We start from the raw sequence: 15,951 nt of genomic DNA, 5'->3' as shown, positions 1-15,951 counted from the left end.
TATTACACACATACTTTAATTTATATAGTATAAATGGTTAAATGAAGACACACAAAAATTGCAATGATATATAGTTTATGTAGAATAGTTATAATAGTAATAAAACGTAGTGTGTGTACGTAATAAAACGTAGTGTGTGTACGTACGTATGTACTAATATATATATATATATATATATATATATATATATATATATATATATATATATATAATATGTATAGAAGTACATTACTATACTATACTAAAGTATATTGTGTACTATTTCTAAATTGGGATCATTTTGGTGAAAAAATATCCCAAACCAAAAGTGCCAATGAACAATTATTGCTGATCAAATACTGAATAATAAAACATTTTTCTACATTTAATCAATCCAAATAACATCACAACCTTTTCATCATGAAAAAATACTTCTTTTTACGTGTCTGGTGAGAGTAAAAAAAAAAAAAAAAAAATTGTGATAGTAAAATTATTGCTAAAAAATAAAACAGGGAACTTATTAAATGAAAACTATTTCATTGGATGGCTTGTAGATTAAGCTGGTAAGACAGCAGCGATGATTGGCTGATTACCATGATAGGCATTACTAATGGAGAGACAGGAGAAGAAAAAGTTGTGAACTTTGAGACTGTAAGACATCTGTTCTAGGACAATGTATGAAATATATCAAGTCTTATGTGAGTGTGTACTTTGTGATGTCTACGAGGCACTTGTTGTCATCGGCCACTTGTCGGTTGACATTCTTGGAAGCGGAAGCGCTGGCTGGCGCTGTCGTTAAAGAAAAAACCTGCACAGACATCAGTCAGCAGCTAACATACAGCAAGGATGTGTCTTAATGACGTATTGAAGCGTACTGACACACTGTGAATGAAGTTGGGTGAGTCACGTGACCGCTCAACAGTCCCCCGTCTCGCTGTTTGAGACACCTCGGTCTCCTTGCTGACCAGCGCGTGCTGCACGTCCCTGAGCTTGCTCCTAGTCCTGCTCCAACCGTTGGATGTCCCCCGTGATTTGACCGGTCCTGTCCCTGATCTCCAACAGCTAAGCACGCACACACACACACACAGACACACACACTCAGTTAGTTACTGATCCCAGTTTCCGTAATCCCTCCCTTGTATGTGTTTTGCCCAAATTAAATATATTCAAGCATGAAACATGGTTAAATGAAGACACACAAAAATTGCAATGATATGTAGTATTCGACACTGGTCACTAGGTGTCAGTAATGTTGCGTTGATAGCCACTGTGGGTAGTGCGGTACAGAAACCGTAAGTAAAAAAGGAAGAGTTTGACTTTATATTATGTCTTATTTATGCCTCATGTCTTATTTTCTGTCTACTATATTGGGTAAAATGAATGTGACTGTAGGGGTGTTGTTTCATGTCAAGAAGGCTCTAATGTTAAAAACTGGATTTACAAGGTCGTAAACAGGTTTTCTATACTCTAACTACTACATTTTGCTTTTTTTTTATTTTGTTAAAAAAGGCCAAAACAATCTAATGTACTACTAAGATTATTCCAAGACCGCATCTCCACTTTGTGTTATTAACATCAACATTTCAGCGTTTTTACTTTTTCTCCTTACTTGATATTTTAACCGGTTTTGTTCACTTTCTATGTCCACTGAATACGATGACGACCACGGTCGGGTGTGGTAGCGGTAAAGCCCACTTTTATTAACGTTGCTGGGAGCTGCACTGAGACATAAAGGAGGAAAAGTGGAATGAAGACAAACACCTGCTGAAGTGCAGTAAAAATGTTGCCTGTCAGCTTTCAGAGTTTACAACAAGGACCAAAGGTCTTTTGCTACGCTGGCTGCACCCGGGGCGACGAGTCTCATTCATAATCGTCCTGCTTCCAGAACAAAAAGGTATGTGATTTTTTTTTTTTATCATACTTAATACAGTGCCTGACGAAAGTCTTGTCGCGGAGCAATAAATACCAACTTCACTTTTAGTTGCTCAATGGGATTCAGCAAGGCAAAAGCCTTTAGATTCATAGCAAAATTAAGTCTTGTATTATTCAGTGAGTTTTAGCATTTAACTGAGACAAAAAGGTCAAATTGTGCTTGGACAAGAGACCCCCACGCCAAAACAATGTACGACAGAAATGATATTTTCCTTTGAAAACACAAACATCACAACATGAATTAAGGGTGCCTTGCTAAGGAGAACGAATATTGTGTATGACGACCATGAGCTTGGAGGACTCCATCCATACGTCTCAGCAATGACTCCAATAAATAGAATTATCTGGAATGGCAAAGAAAGCAGCCTCATCAGAATTCTTTGGTTTCATCTTCCAAGTCATTTTTTTTTTCACAATCAGGAACTTTGACGTGGAGGCTGAAGTACGAGAAGGAGCGCCATTCTGCTGAAGAATTTGGAAGTTAATGGGCAGCATGTATTGTTTGATACTTCAGGCTGTTGATGTTACCAGCCACTCTGCAGATCTCTTGCTCACCCCCAACGCAATGAAACCGCAAGCCATAATGTTCCTCCTATCATGTTTTCTGGGTGAATTTTGGGTTCCGACGAGGTATTTTGCAGTATTTGTGGTGATTTAATGAATGATTTGTCACTTTTCCACTGTCCAGCCTTTCTGTAAGCTGTGGGCCTTGGCAAATGCTCCACCATCGTTGAGTTCTCTCTAAATTCTTGTTGACGATTACCGTCCAAATTACAAGAGAAGGTAAATTCTTCAGCAGGATGGCGCTCCTTCTCACACTTTCAGCCTCCGCATCAAAGTTCCCGATAGCGAGGAAGGTGGAGATGCTCAAGGATTAGCACTGTAATACGCTGACAATGTCGGACGGTCAGCAGGGGAGAGATGATTCCGATAACACCCCGTCACTGAATGTTATTTTAACGCAACACCTTGTACTTCTGTTCAAATGATATTATGGTTCGCCATAGTCACTGTCCTCATGGCAATAACCTTTTTTTTTAATCTTTTCCCTGTCAAAGCAGAATTATGGGCCCGTCCCAGCAACCACTCCGGCTGCTGTGGTTGGTCACCATCGTGGCAATAACGACCAAGACTGATGAAGGACTCGTAAGATAGCCTCTACTCTTGTTTCATCTAATGCACTGAAATACATCCTATTCAATTCCCAGGGCACTGAATCGAGCTAGAGCTACAGCTGTCCTATCTAGTCTTTGAGCACGAACTGATGAAGCCTGCTCGGATGAGAGGTGAAACGTCTTCTAAGACAACCTGAACGGTTCAGTTGCGATCGATTCAATGCCCTGAGAACACAAAGAGAACATTCAAATTGTTTGAAAAAGCCTCCGTGGTCTAACCAGTGTTTCCCAACCCTTATTGAGCCGAGGCACATATTTTACATTCGAAAAATACAAAAGTCTGGCACACCACCAGACACTTGTATGTCTTCATGTTACCTCCTGCTCATCTAATGGCAGAGCTTTTAACTGACACTCGTGACACACCAGTGGTTGGGAATCACTGCCTTACCTACCAATCTGTGCATCATTTGGCAGGTTCAAAACTTAACCAACAAGCTTCTGCCGGCTATCCCTCCTAACAGCCGCAACACCTCCGTTACTAAACTGTTGATGGAGGGGAATCGGATCACTCTCACCGAAGGGGACAGGCTATCCCTGGCCGGTTATTCCCAACTGGTGGAGCTCTACTTGGATGCCAACAAAGTGACCCGCATACCCGTCGCGTACTTCTCCGTTGTACCACACCTCAGAGTGCTGTCGCTGTCCAGGAACCAAATCGACAAGTAAAAAGACTGCATCTCCATTTCCACACTTCCATACTTCCGTACACTTAGTCTTTGGAACGCATAAGTGTGTACCGATCAAACGGAGGAAAAGATTCTATCCAACTTCTTATTACAGTCGGAGCAAAATGGAATTTCAATACAGCACATGTGCCTGTAAGCCTTGCGATTACATTTGGGGTTTGTTGCAGCCTAGAACCCGAGGCCTTGTCTGGCCTTGATGCCCTCATGGCGGTGAACATGTCCTACAACCAACTGACAAGTCTCCCTGCACAACTACTCCGAGGGCTTAATCATCTACAGGTGAGCACACACATGCTGTACTTGGATCCCAAGACGGGTACCAGTGCTGTTAAAAAGTCTTGAGTCGGTTGTTTTCATGACCTTTTTCACAGCGGACATTATGACATCGTAAAACAGTAAATAGCAATAAAGTTGGAAATATTACACAAAAAAAAACAACTAAGTTCCTGCAAATCTTGCACATGGGTGGTGCATGGGCCAGGGAAGAAGCCATTACATTTTGAAATCATCCACTGACCAGGAAGTGGTATATGTAATGGTGACCGACGACGCAATTTCTTACTTTGTGGTCGTTTTATTGTGAAATTACAACAAAGCATTGCTTTCACAACCTGAGTCCAGTATACCAATCCCATCCATCCATCTTCTATACCGATTCTCCTCTTTAGGGTCGCGGGGGCATGCTGGAGCCTATCCCAGCTGACTTCAGGCGACAGGTGGGGTCGGGGTACACCCCAGACTGGTCGCCAGCCAATCGCAGCCAACAAGCATGATCCTCAATAGGCGGTCCACTAAAAGCTGTACTTCCTCTGCTCAGCAAGGGGCAACATTAAGGCGTAAGCGTCACATTGAGGCAGCAGTAGAAGAACAAGACTCACATTTAAACAAATACGGCGCTATTAACTCTAAAAAAAAGAAAAGTAGAAAGCTGTACTGTTAACAGTGACTGGGTTATAGACAGGTGGGGGACCCCCTGGTAAGACATTTGTAGTGGCAGGATATGGATCAGTGGACAGTAAATGTATTTTTGTCCTCCGAGGTCCATCTGTTGAAAGCATGAATGCATCATCCTCATCTATTCTCATCCCTGTTAGGTCGTGGACCTGCAGGGCAACCCGTGGAATTGCACCTGTCCGCTGCTGACCCACATTGAAGAATTAAGAGCATCAGGAGTGCCGATCGGTAATAACCTTCATCTAAAAATAATAACAGAAGCCACTGAAGTGCATTACGTGCGGACAAATGTAGTACTTACAAACGTCGACAACAATACCGCTATTACAAGACGTTTACGTTCACTTGGAATATGTTGACTTGAAGTGGTAAGCCTTCAAGAATGTCCATCCATCCATCCATTTTCTATACCGCTTCATCCTCAGTAGGGTCGCGGGGGCATGCTGGAGCCTATCCCAGCTGACTTCGGGCGACAGGCGGGGTACACCCTGGACTGGTCGCCAGCCAATCGCAGGGCACATATAGACAAACAACCATTCACACTCACATTCATACCTATGGACAATTTAGAGTCGCCAATTAACCTCACCTGCATGTTTTTGGGAATGTGGGAGGAAGCCGGAGTACCCGGAGAAAACCCACGCGCACACGGGGAGAACATGCAAACTCCACACAGAAATGCCCAGGGGAGAATCGAACCCAGGTCTTCCCGATCTCCAGGCTGTTCCTGTATTGGCCAATGTGCTAACCACTAGACCACCGTGCGGCCCCTTCAAGAATGTGATGGGACAAATTGGTAGTGATTGAACAGATTCAACAGTTAATGGTCAACTGGCATTCAGCACAAATAGACAAATTCATTTTGTTGTTTTAAGTCGCACCCACTAAATTTAAAGACAAAAACAGACTATGAGCTGCACATGTCCATGTCATAAAATGGCATATTGTGGCACCCACGAGTCTGTGAGGACCAGGCAGCTCTTTATTTGACAGGAGCCAATCATGAGCTATGAAAAAACCCACGACGAGGTTGTCAACCCATTGGAACTCGCAGGAAGTCATTACTCAGTATAACGGTCTGACTCACGGTGTCATCTTGGAAAGAAAGCTAAAATCATCACACAGCAACTTGACATTCAAAAGCTAGGTAAGAAATAAAAGGCAAGTATCAATACGAGTTTAAAATAAAAAAAAACAGCTATTTTAATGTTGTCCCATAATGAATTTCATCCCATTAAAGCATTTCATTGGTTATTGCTGCTGGGGCTCTGCAATGATGTCAGCCTCCCTGTGGTGGACAGAGGCAGCATTGTAGCGCCCCGAGTCAGACTGTTATATTAAGAAAATGACCCCCTCCAAGCTCGTGGTGAGTTCACCTCGAGCTCATGATTGGCTTTTGCCGTTTCCTCACTTGCAAGCGGCACAGTATTTAAATGAAGCGATAGGAGATGAGGTTAGAACTTAGCCATAAATTAGCTGCTGTAGGGTTCAAAGTTTACAAAAAAAAAGGAAAACACCAGAAATGACAGTAATCGACAACTCTGCTGGTATTCGAGTATGTAATAGGTTTTTATAGGGGTGCTCCGATCTGGGTTTTTTACTGCCCACTCAGATCATCCAGGAATTGAGATCAGCCGACACCGATCACATGGATTAAGTGCTATTGGCCAGGAGCGCCATACGGGAAGAAAGTTAGGACAATTCCGAAATGGTTAATTATTAAACAAAAAGAGGGACCCACGGTGATTTTTTTCTTCATGGGGCCCAGAATTCCTGGCTGGAATTCTGACTCTACAGGCTCTACAGACTCTACAGTACGAGTTCCTGCGATCGTCATTGAAAGGCATTTTCCACGGATATCGGCTGCTACAGATCAGTGACCCATCATCGATCAGAGCATCAGTAGTTTTTTGGGGGGTTTTTTTACGTAAAAAAACTCTGATTTCAGCCTTTTTCATTTCCAATAGCGCTTTGACTTTGGAAAACAGTGATCGACATTTTTGGTCCTTTTCTGATATTTTGCGTCCCAAACCACTAACTGTTTGAACAGCAAGCTTCAGATTAATCAACTAAGAAAATAATCGTGACTTGCAGCCCTAATGTCCACCAAGTCATTCAAATCCTCTAGGCAGCTTTAAAACAGGTTTTTGTCATTAAAAATAATATATATTATTTGTATTTGGACGCACAGCAGGGCCAAATACAAAATGTGCTTCACCAGAGGGACAAGCGGGACGGGATCTTTTTGAGGCGATAGCTCGGTGCTTTCCAACCTCGCCGCCCTCCTCCACTGCGGATGCAACAAACACAACCGGTGGCTTTCGACAGTCGCCGGTGCGAACCACTTTGCCAAGAATGATGCAGACTTCCAGCCAGGACGACAGCGTCAATGACGGTGAGAAATGTGGATTTTACACTCAATGCATGTCTAAATCCTAACTAGAGACTGTCTTTGACCCCCTATAGAACAAAGGCCTGCTTCTGGAAACACATGGAAGTTTGCAGCGTGGGTTGCGGCCTTGGCGCTGACTACGTCCATGCTCATTGTGTGCGCCATCAAAGGCCCCTCGTGGTATCGGCTCTACCATAACTACCGACATCGACAACTGCGGCAAGAAGAAAACGACGACGGCCGCACGGCTTCCAGCATCTACTCAGAGACCGGAAGATACGTGAACCAGCAGACGTTCACCTTTGACCGTCACGGGGCCCAGGAGGAAGATGACGCACACTACTTTGAGGATCCTTACATCAAGACTGAGGAGTAGCCTAAATACAGTAGAACCCGTTGGATTGGGACCTGCGCCTTGTCTGCAAGGAGGGAAAGTCAAACAGGGAGTGTGTTCAACTTTTACAAAGTACTTACTTTCTTCTCTCAGTGAAGATGCTGTCAGTGCTTTCAGCCTCTCTGGCATTCCGGGCCTTCAACTGGAACAGAATTAGATACAAGTGTCGTAATTTTCCATAAAAAGATAGAAATGTACATTTTGATCATCTTTATTTGTAATATTCATTCCATTGAGGATGATTGAGGAATGATGATTGATGAAGTTTGCTTCATTAAGTTGTACTCCTTGATCATCTCCTCCACAAAATTGAACGGTACTTCGACGGTGGTTATCAACTTACTTTGTCAAGTCCAGTTTTTGGTTTTGTGCCAAGTGCGCGTTTACATTTGACGTCATATTATTCTACTTCCGCACAAAAATGTGGCTATACCGGCTGGTGTGTATTACAAAAAAAAAAAAAAAGAGGACGGAATTCTTATGGAGCGTTATGAGGTGTTCCCAAATGATTATGACTGCTAAAGGCAACACTGTCGCCGCCAATAGAGCGAGGAAGGACCGCTGGAATGTCAGCATGCCGCGTGCGTTCTAAACTGCTGTCTCGTTGTGTCCACTAGATGGCAGTGTTTTCCCTGTGGCGTGTTTTGTGGCGACTTTTAATTTTTTTTTTTTTAATTAAACAAGTGTTTTAATGCAGTTGATTGATGCCTCAGAGTGTTTATTCCTTCAGCAAATATTGTAATGTAAGACGGGCTTACAAAATATCATCCGGGAATGTTGCTTTTCTCCACTTCCCCTTCGGGAACCTCGTAGGTTCTCAGTAAATGGTGACGCCATCTCCGAATGAGTTAAACAGCGAAACAATGGCACGTTCATCGCCCATTTTAAGCTGATAGTCTAAGCGATACAGCTGCTTTAAAGAGAGCTACCTTCGCTGAACACGCAAGTCCGGCTTTCCACTCAACACAGCTCGCTAACCCACTAAACTCACTGCGCAGAATACCCCCCTCGGTGTCTGGGCTTTTTTTTTTTATTGAGCGCCACAGCTAAACAACCCGCCATGGGGCCAAAGAAAGTTGAGCGTGCCAACAATTAGATAACAAAGGTGAGAAACATTATTTAACTCAATTTCACAACTCAATATGTATTTTTACATCAGTGCATTCCCCTCCCGGAGAGTGGCCAACTGGCACACATTTTGACCACTGAGCCTTGCTGCCTTCCAGGCACGAAACCGGCAGGCTCCAGCCAGGAGCCTCGTCCCCAAAGCCTGGCTGGAGATAACAGCACACGCACACCAAAAAAAAGTGCCAGGGACAAGCGAAAGAAAGAGAGAGAGTGCAAGTGACAGAGCACAGCGATTTGCCTGAGCCCACAACAGTAATTATTGCACGTTGATATTAAATTAATGCACGAATATAACTCCATAGACGCTGACCTCTAAAAAACAAACAAATTCAAACTGTGGCTCGCTAGGGCTGATATTGTAACGCTCCCCAACTATCATCGCTCGCCCACGACACTGAGCCGACAAAACGAGTTGTAGTTTGCTCGGAGAGCTGACGCCACAAGCCGACGAAGAGCCACAAAAGTAGGGGTGGCCAAAGTGCGGCTCGGGGGCCATCTGCGGCCAGTGGCTCATTTATCATTGCATCAAAGCAGAAACAAAATAAAATAAAAATAAAAACCAGCAAAAATGGTAAAAATGGAGCAAAAGGAACAGTGGGAAAAGGCTGAAATGTTAATGCCAACAACCAAATATAACACAAAGCTTTGTAATTAAAGGCAATTCTTTAAATATGTTACTTTCTACAAAATAAGAGTAAACTTTTCAACAAAATAAATACATATATTTATATAGATATAAATAATTATATTATTAATAATATATGTGGTTGTGCAGCTTGTGCAGGTTTCAGGGATCTTGGGCTCAAAACGGTTGGTGACCACTTTTGTACATCCAAAACAACAAAAATAGATTAAAAAAATAAAAGAAAATCTTCCATTTTGCCACAAAGCCAAAGCGTCCAAAATATACAGTATCAGTAGTGAAAGAAAGGAAGGAAAAAAACATCTTGCTGCTCTTGGTTGACTCGAGGATCTCAGGAAATCAAAAATCTGCATGCAGTTAATATACAGTAACACAAAACGCTGCTAGGCTTTTGTTTTGAAGGCCATCGTGTCAGATGGCGACCCAATTTGGCAATTGTTGGCGAGTTACACCAAGGGGTGTCCTAATTTTTTAGGTGCACAGTCAGTGCACAGTGTTTCCAATGCAATAAATTCCAAATAAATACATTTGGACCACCACAAATAGACTAATAGGCACTACCTGTTCTTCTTCCTCACTCATAAACACATTATAATGGGACTGTATGTGTATGATGCTTGTCATTACAAATCTGTGCAGTAGGTGGCGGTGTGCATCGTAACTCCGCTTCTTCACACACCTCTCGGTCTGCAAGAGAATAAGAACACGTAGCGGGAGGGATCCGCGTTCACAACTTAGTGACTTTGTCTCTAGTAAATGCATCGTGACCAATGAATTAAAGCAGATTTGAATTCGAAAAATGATGCTTATGCAAATATACACACTTTTACATGGAATTGTGAATCAGCAATTATTGCATGAGGGTTTTCTGCCATGATATAATATACAGTAATAAAAGGCATAATTACATTTTGGGCTTATTTGGGTACATCCCAACCAGTGCCTTACCCCAGTCGGTATGTGTATGGCTGCTGGAGGAAGTCCAACAGCTGTTGAAGGTCTTCCGGTCCCGGGGACTACTGATCCAGCATGGCTCAAAGTCCACCCATGCTGGACGGAGGCCTTTAACTTGCAATAAGATCCTCGAGTCACCTGTGATGCAAAGTATCAATTCACATGCACTGCAAACACGCTTGATCTCCAGTTAAGAACACCCTGTTGTCTGGGTTTTCTTGTTATTTGGCACCCTTACTCTACTGCTTTTTGGGGTGTCTATTTGCAGACGTGGGCCTTCCTTGAGTCGGGCGGAGCTACCAGGCGGGCGCAGCTGTTTCCTTTCAGCCATCCCTTCTGCGGCTTGTTAAACCGGGGCTGTTTTCGGTTCATTTTTGTGCCCTTTGTCCATTGCGGCGCTCCTTTTTTACGCACCGTAGCCTTTTGTTCCTGTTTGGCTTGCCTTAAAGAGATTAATCTTACCTGAGCTCGCCTTGTGCTGCGTCCTGGGATCCGTGCTGGTTACCCTGAACCTAAAGCTTGACAGACAGGTCTTCACCGTTGCGCCATGCGGGGATTGGAACACTAATATGAATGAAATCTTCAAGATTAAACACTCTTAATGCACAAAATAATCATCAAACTTATTTGTTCATATGATGCCTCTTTTCTGCTCCGTTCTCCTTGCGCCGTGAGGCGTTCACGCACACTCGTAATTGTGAGCGTTCAGCGCTAATTGTTTTGCATTTGTATTCACACTTGGTACACGCAGTACCCCACTTTGTGAATCTTGGGTTTATACGGTTGCGATGCTTTTAATTTGCTTAATTTCCCCATTTTATTTGTTTTATTGTGTTTGTTTAGACAATTGCTAGATGTTTTCCCACCTCTGCCACCATAAATCCTGCTACAAAAAACGTATTTAGAAAGAAAATGTAGTAGTTAAATTCGTGTAGGTGCAAACAATGCCAAGAGCCCACATTCATAAACACGAGGTTGAAATAAGACACAAATGTTAATAATGCAGCCAGAATGTGTTTATTACCTTTAACTATTAAAAACTACGACACTGTATCTAAATGACCTGCTTTCGTCGATGCAAAATCAGTTGGTATAATTAAATATATTACTAATAAATGCCATATTGTCAACAGGCTAACACGGCTAGCATACAACTTATCTTATGTGGTCCCCTCCTACGTCGTCGTGTCTACGACGCCACTGTTATTGTACAAAGAACTTTCCAAACACGTGAGCAGCCGACATCCAAAATGTAATATTAAAATTAAAAAAAAAAAACCTTTCGTGTCGTATTGTTCTATTGAAAAATACGGAAGTGGTTGTCTTTCGTTCAGAGGTCGTCTGGCGAGGGATAGCACAACAAAGCTAGCCGCCAGCCACACGAGAGGATGTTGATGTTACCACAGCAACCGTCTTCTCCGCTGGTACCGGGCCAGCAGTTAAGTGCTGCTGCCCCCCCCTGTCTGTAGAGCATGGGTAGGGAAGCTATGGCTCGGGGGGCCACACAGAGCTTTTTTCATTACAGCATGTGGCTTTCAGACATTTCTTCACTCGATAAAATGTGTTCATTTTCATTTTTTTGCTCACATTTTAAAGTAAAACATTACAGAAATCAGAGTGTTAAAAATAACGTTCAAAATGTCAAAACTTTTTAATGCATTTTAATCAGTTCATTTTTATTTTATAAGATGGTGGCCTATCTGGGGTCATTGAGAGGTCAAGAAGTAAACTTCCCTTTGATCAAATAGTCTGCTAGCTAATCCTGCAGAGCAAAACCTTTTGATAAAGATTGCGAAGAGGAAAAAAAGATGAAGAGTATCATGCAAAACCATGCGGCACCAGAAGTCGCATTAATGGTAAGCAGTATTTTATTACTGGTTAGCTTCAGTGTAACAACGTTATTAAAGACAATAAATTCAGAGACTTATTATATTTTAAAATTACGATTTACTCAAGCCGCTCGTCACAGAGTGCATGCAAAGAAATTGTAATCATATCCTAACATGCTACCTGCTTCTTTTTTCATTTAGCTAGCTAGCAGGGGTGAGTATGTGAAGAGAACAGAAGCTAACAGAGACAAGTAACCGTGAGTCCCGATTCAGTATAAAATCAAGTTTTTAAGGATTCGTTCAAGATTTGCACCTCTCTACATCCAGGCCATGTCGCGTTGTGAATCAGGTACTCGATTCACTCGAGTCACCCATCACTTGCGCAGAAAACTCCCCTCCCCACCTCGACTTGTCCCGCATTTAATCATGTCCTGACACGCTACCTGGTTTCCTTTTTTTTTTTCCATTTAGCTAGCGGGGGTAGGGGTGCGTGTGTGAATATGTTAACAAGTGAGTCCCGTATCAGTGTGAAACTCTCGAGTTTTCAAGGGTTCGTTCAAGACTTGCACATCTCACCATCCAGGTCATGTCACGGTCATCCGAAAAAAACGAACGCACGGGGCCGTTTTGATACATTTTGTGCTTTAAAGAAGCTAAAACCAATCCATTGTAGGTCAAAATGCTAAAAAAAAAAAAAAAAAATGCTAAATCAAAATATATTTCTTGTGTTCTCCCTCGCAGGTGAAAAGGTTACATCCCGAGGGTCTTGAACTCCGCATCCCTGTTTATCATTTGCATTGACGCATAAATCCCGTGACGTCAAACAAAGTATTTCTGTTGTACAACTTAAAGTGTATTAAGAATCTTTGCATTCAGAGCTTTGTTGACATAATAAGGGGTCGATGACGCAATAAACAGCTCGGCTTGAAAGGGAAATTGGATGGTTCTTGCTGCCCTCTTATACAAATACATTGCAGACATTGTTTTCGCCCATTTTGAACAACACCCCAGTTGTCGTGAAGCATATACGCGACCCGTGTGTTTCGCATCCTGGCCACAGTCTCCGCAGGGAACCTTCAGCTGACACCACCTCCACCCATGGATGTGAGTATCTGACGGGATGGCACATCAACTAACACTTTTTGCCTCCGTGTAGCAACATGGATTCATCAGAAAGTCACGGCGATTACGACAACAGCTCAATTATTTAACCTGTAACAAAATTACACCGAAAGTACGAGCAAAACAATGCGAATTTTTGTTGTCATTCAACACAAGTAATGGAACGTGGACGCCCGAGTTGACGTGAAAACAGTTCATCATAAAAGCCGGCAGCGTTGTCATTTTTTCGTTTTATATTACGCGCCCTATTTTACCCAAACAAATCAACAGTGCGATATAATATAAATGTAATATTAATATTTTAACGAAATAAACGATGTCTGTTCTGCAAGTCAGAGTTGGTTTGCACCGGTAGTCTCTGGATGATGGATCAATTATAAAAACAACAAAAATGGAACACATTATTATTAATATACTGTGAAACCCCACTAATAGGGAACGTGAGCTATGGGTAAAAACTGCAAAATACCATAGAGCAATAATAATAGTAATTAATATATAATATTTAAGCCCGGAAAATATTACTATCGGGCCTTCAACCTTAAAATTCAGTATCTCAATAAATTGCAATATTGTGCAAAATTTGTTTCATGTGTTTACGTTTTCCATTCTTGAAATATGTTTACTCTGTGTAGTGAATTTATAGAATATACTGTAATAATTTAGAATTGAACTGCAATTGAATGCATTGAGATGCAAATTGAACTGCAATTGAATCCATTGAGATGCACCTGTATGTATGGAAACGTTGCAAAATTATAATAAAAAGCCTGCATAGCATTCAGCAAAATCAAAAGCAGCACTGCGGCGGCCTGTCTGTAGGAACAAACATCAAACATTGTGTGGCTCTACTTGACAACGTTAAGACTGCACAGTCTTTGTTTTGGAGTGGCTTTGTAAGGTGTCGCACCAGAATGCCCATTTTTGCAATTCAAAAAATCAAAAACTAAATGAAAATAGGCAGAACGATACTGCACAATTCTAATAAATTAGGGTTGCACGGCAAACGGCAACATTACAGTAAGATTATTTATCTTTGTAGTGCCATAGAGAGATGTTAGATGAGATTAGGCGCCGCCAAATGCGTTACTCTGGGACATAATGTACACTTGGGATGTATGTTTTTGCCTTTTTTAAGCGGTGTTCGTACTTTCATCCTGAAAACAAGTTTTAACTGGAGAGATCGCTTCCGACTCGCCGTTGTTGCATCCCGTTGGTCTTGTATGGCTGTGCCGCGTTGAGGTTTGTCATGCCAACCACCCACCTGAGCACTCGTGAGCCAGTGAAGCTTGTGCGCTTCGTCGAGCACGCGTGAGTCAGTAAAGTTTGACGGTTATGTTGAGCACTTGTGAGTCGTTGAAGCTTGTGCGCTTTGTCGGGCACTCGTGAGTCAGCGGAGCTTGTGGGCTTTCTCGAGCACTCGTGATCGGTCAATCTTGTCCAGCACTCGTGAATCAGTAAAGCTTGATTGCTTTGCACTGTGAGTCCGCAGGTTTTGTCGCGCACTCGTGAGTCAGTGAATCTCGTGCAGTTTATCCAGCACTTGTGAGTCAGAGTAGCTCGCAGGCTTTGTCGAGCACTCGTGATCAGTCAATCTTGTCCAGCACTCGTGAATCAGTAAAGCTTGATTGCTTTGTCGAGCACTGTGAGTCCGCAGGCTTTGTCGAGCACTCGTGAGTCAGTGAAGCTTGATGGCTTTGTTGAGCACTCGTTGAGTCAGTGAAGCTTGTGCGCTTTGTGGAGCACTCGTGAGTCAGAGTAGCTTGCAGGCTTTGCGGAGCACTCGCGAGTCAGTGAAGCTTGAGCATTTTGTGGAGCACACGTGAGTCAGTGACTCTTGTCGAGTATTCGCGAGTTAGGGAAGCTTGATGGCTTTGTCGAGGCGAGACTACTGTAACGGCCTTCTCACCGGGCTCTCTAAGCGAGCTGTAAAACAGCTGCAGTACATCCAGAATGCTGCTGCTCGAGTCCTGACTAGAACCGGGAAATTTGACCACTAGTCCAGTACTCAGGTCTCTGCACTGGCTTCCTGTCACTCAGAAAATAGACTTTAAAATAGCTCTGCGTGTGTACAAGTGTAAGTGCATCTCTGACATGTTGGTCTCCAGCGGGTACCCAGAGTTCAGACTGAACACGGTGGGGCTGCGTTTCAGTTTTATGCTGCCAAAATCTGGAACAGTCTTCCAGAAGATGTGTGACAATCTTCCAACTATGGCAAAACACTTGTGTTCAACTCTGCATTTCACATCTGAAAGTATTTATCTGCACTCTTCATTTTTTTGTTTTATGGAATTCTATATAATGATTTCCTCTAAAGCACTTTGAATTACCGTCTGTATGAATTGTGCTCTATAAATAAACAGCCTCGCCTTGCCACGCAAGAGTGAGTGAAGCTTGTGTGCTTTGTCGAGCACTTGTGAATCAGTAAGGTGCTATTATGCGGCCAGCAACCTCACACACCTTGAGACCTCCCTTGCCTTGAGAGTTTTGAGAAACCATGCTTCCGCTGTCCCTGCAACCATGCTTTATTGTCATTGTAGTCACGCTGCGATGTCGAGTTTCAGTTGCGTTTCGATTATATCGACCTCAGTCAGCCAGTCAGAGGTGCATCAACATTAATGATTCAACTGTAATGTGATTGAACAGTGAGGGTGTACAATATTTGTAATGCCCCAAGGGTGTGTTGAATGCCGTCTTGGCTCTTCCACATAGTAAATAGTAGGCCTTGTTGAGGTCCAATGTGGGAAAGACTTCAGCACC

General features: G+C 42.7%; 1 protein-coding gene across 2 annotated transcripts; it reads left to right on the top strand.

The window, feature by feature from the left end:
* The first annotated feature begins 313 nt into the window (after positions 1 to 313).
* LOC129174118 (leucine-rich repeat-containing protein 19-like) lies at positions 314 to 8,170 on the top strand. Of its 2 annotated transcripts, none has more exons than XM_054765739.1 (7): positions 314 to 1,873; positions 2,973 to 3,057; positions 3,551 to 3,751; positions 3,943 to 4,054; positions 4,870 to 4,957; positions 6,921 to 7,124; positions 7,196 to 8,170. In XM_054765739.1, exons 2-7 carry the CDS (start codon positions 3,047 to 3,049, stop codon positions 7,495 to 7,497), a joined length of 918 nt encoding a protein of 305 aa, XP_054621714.1. In that variant the 5' UTR covers positions 314 to 1,873; positions 2,973 to 3,046; the 3' UTR covers positions 7,498 to 8,170. The 2 variants fall into 2 exon arrangements, with proteins under 2 accessions (XP_054621714.1, XP_054621713.1); XM_054765738.1 differs by having other exon boundaries at positions 3,504 to 3,751.
* Positions 8,171 to 15,951: the final 7,781 nt, after the last annotated feature.

The sequence above is a fragment of the Dunckerocampus dactyliophorus genome, chromosome 21, assembly GCF_027744805.1.
Source record: "Dunckerocampus dactyliophorus isolate RoL2022-P2 chromosome 21, RoL_Ddac_1.1, whole genome shotgun sequence".
Lineage (NCBI taxonomy): Eukaryota > Metazoa > Chordata > Actinopteri > Syngnathiformes > Syngnathidae > Dunckerocampus > Dunckerocampus dactyliophorus.
The sequence above is the reverse complement of the archived record's forward strand: the minus strand, read 5'-3'. Positions and strand labels throughout refer to the sequence as shown.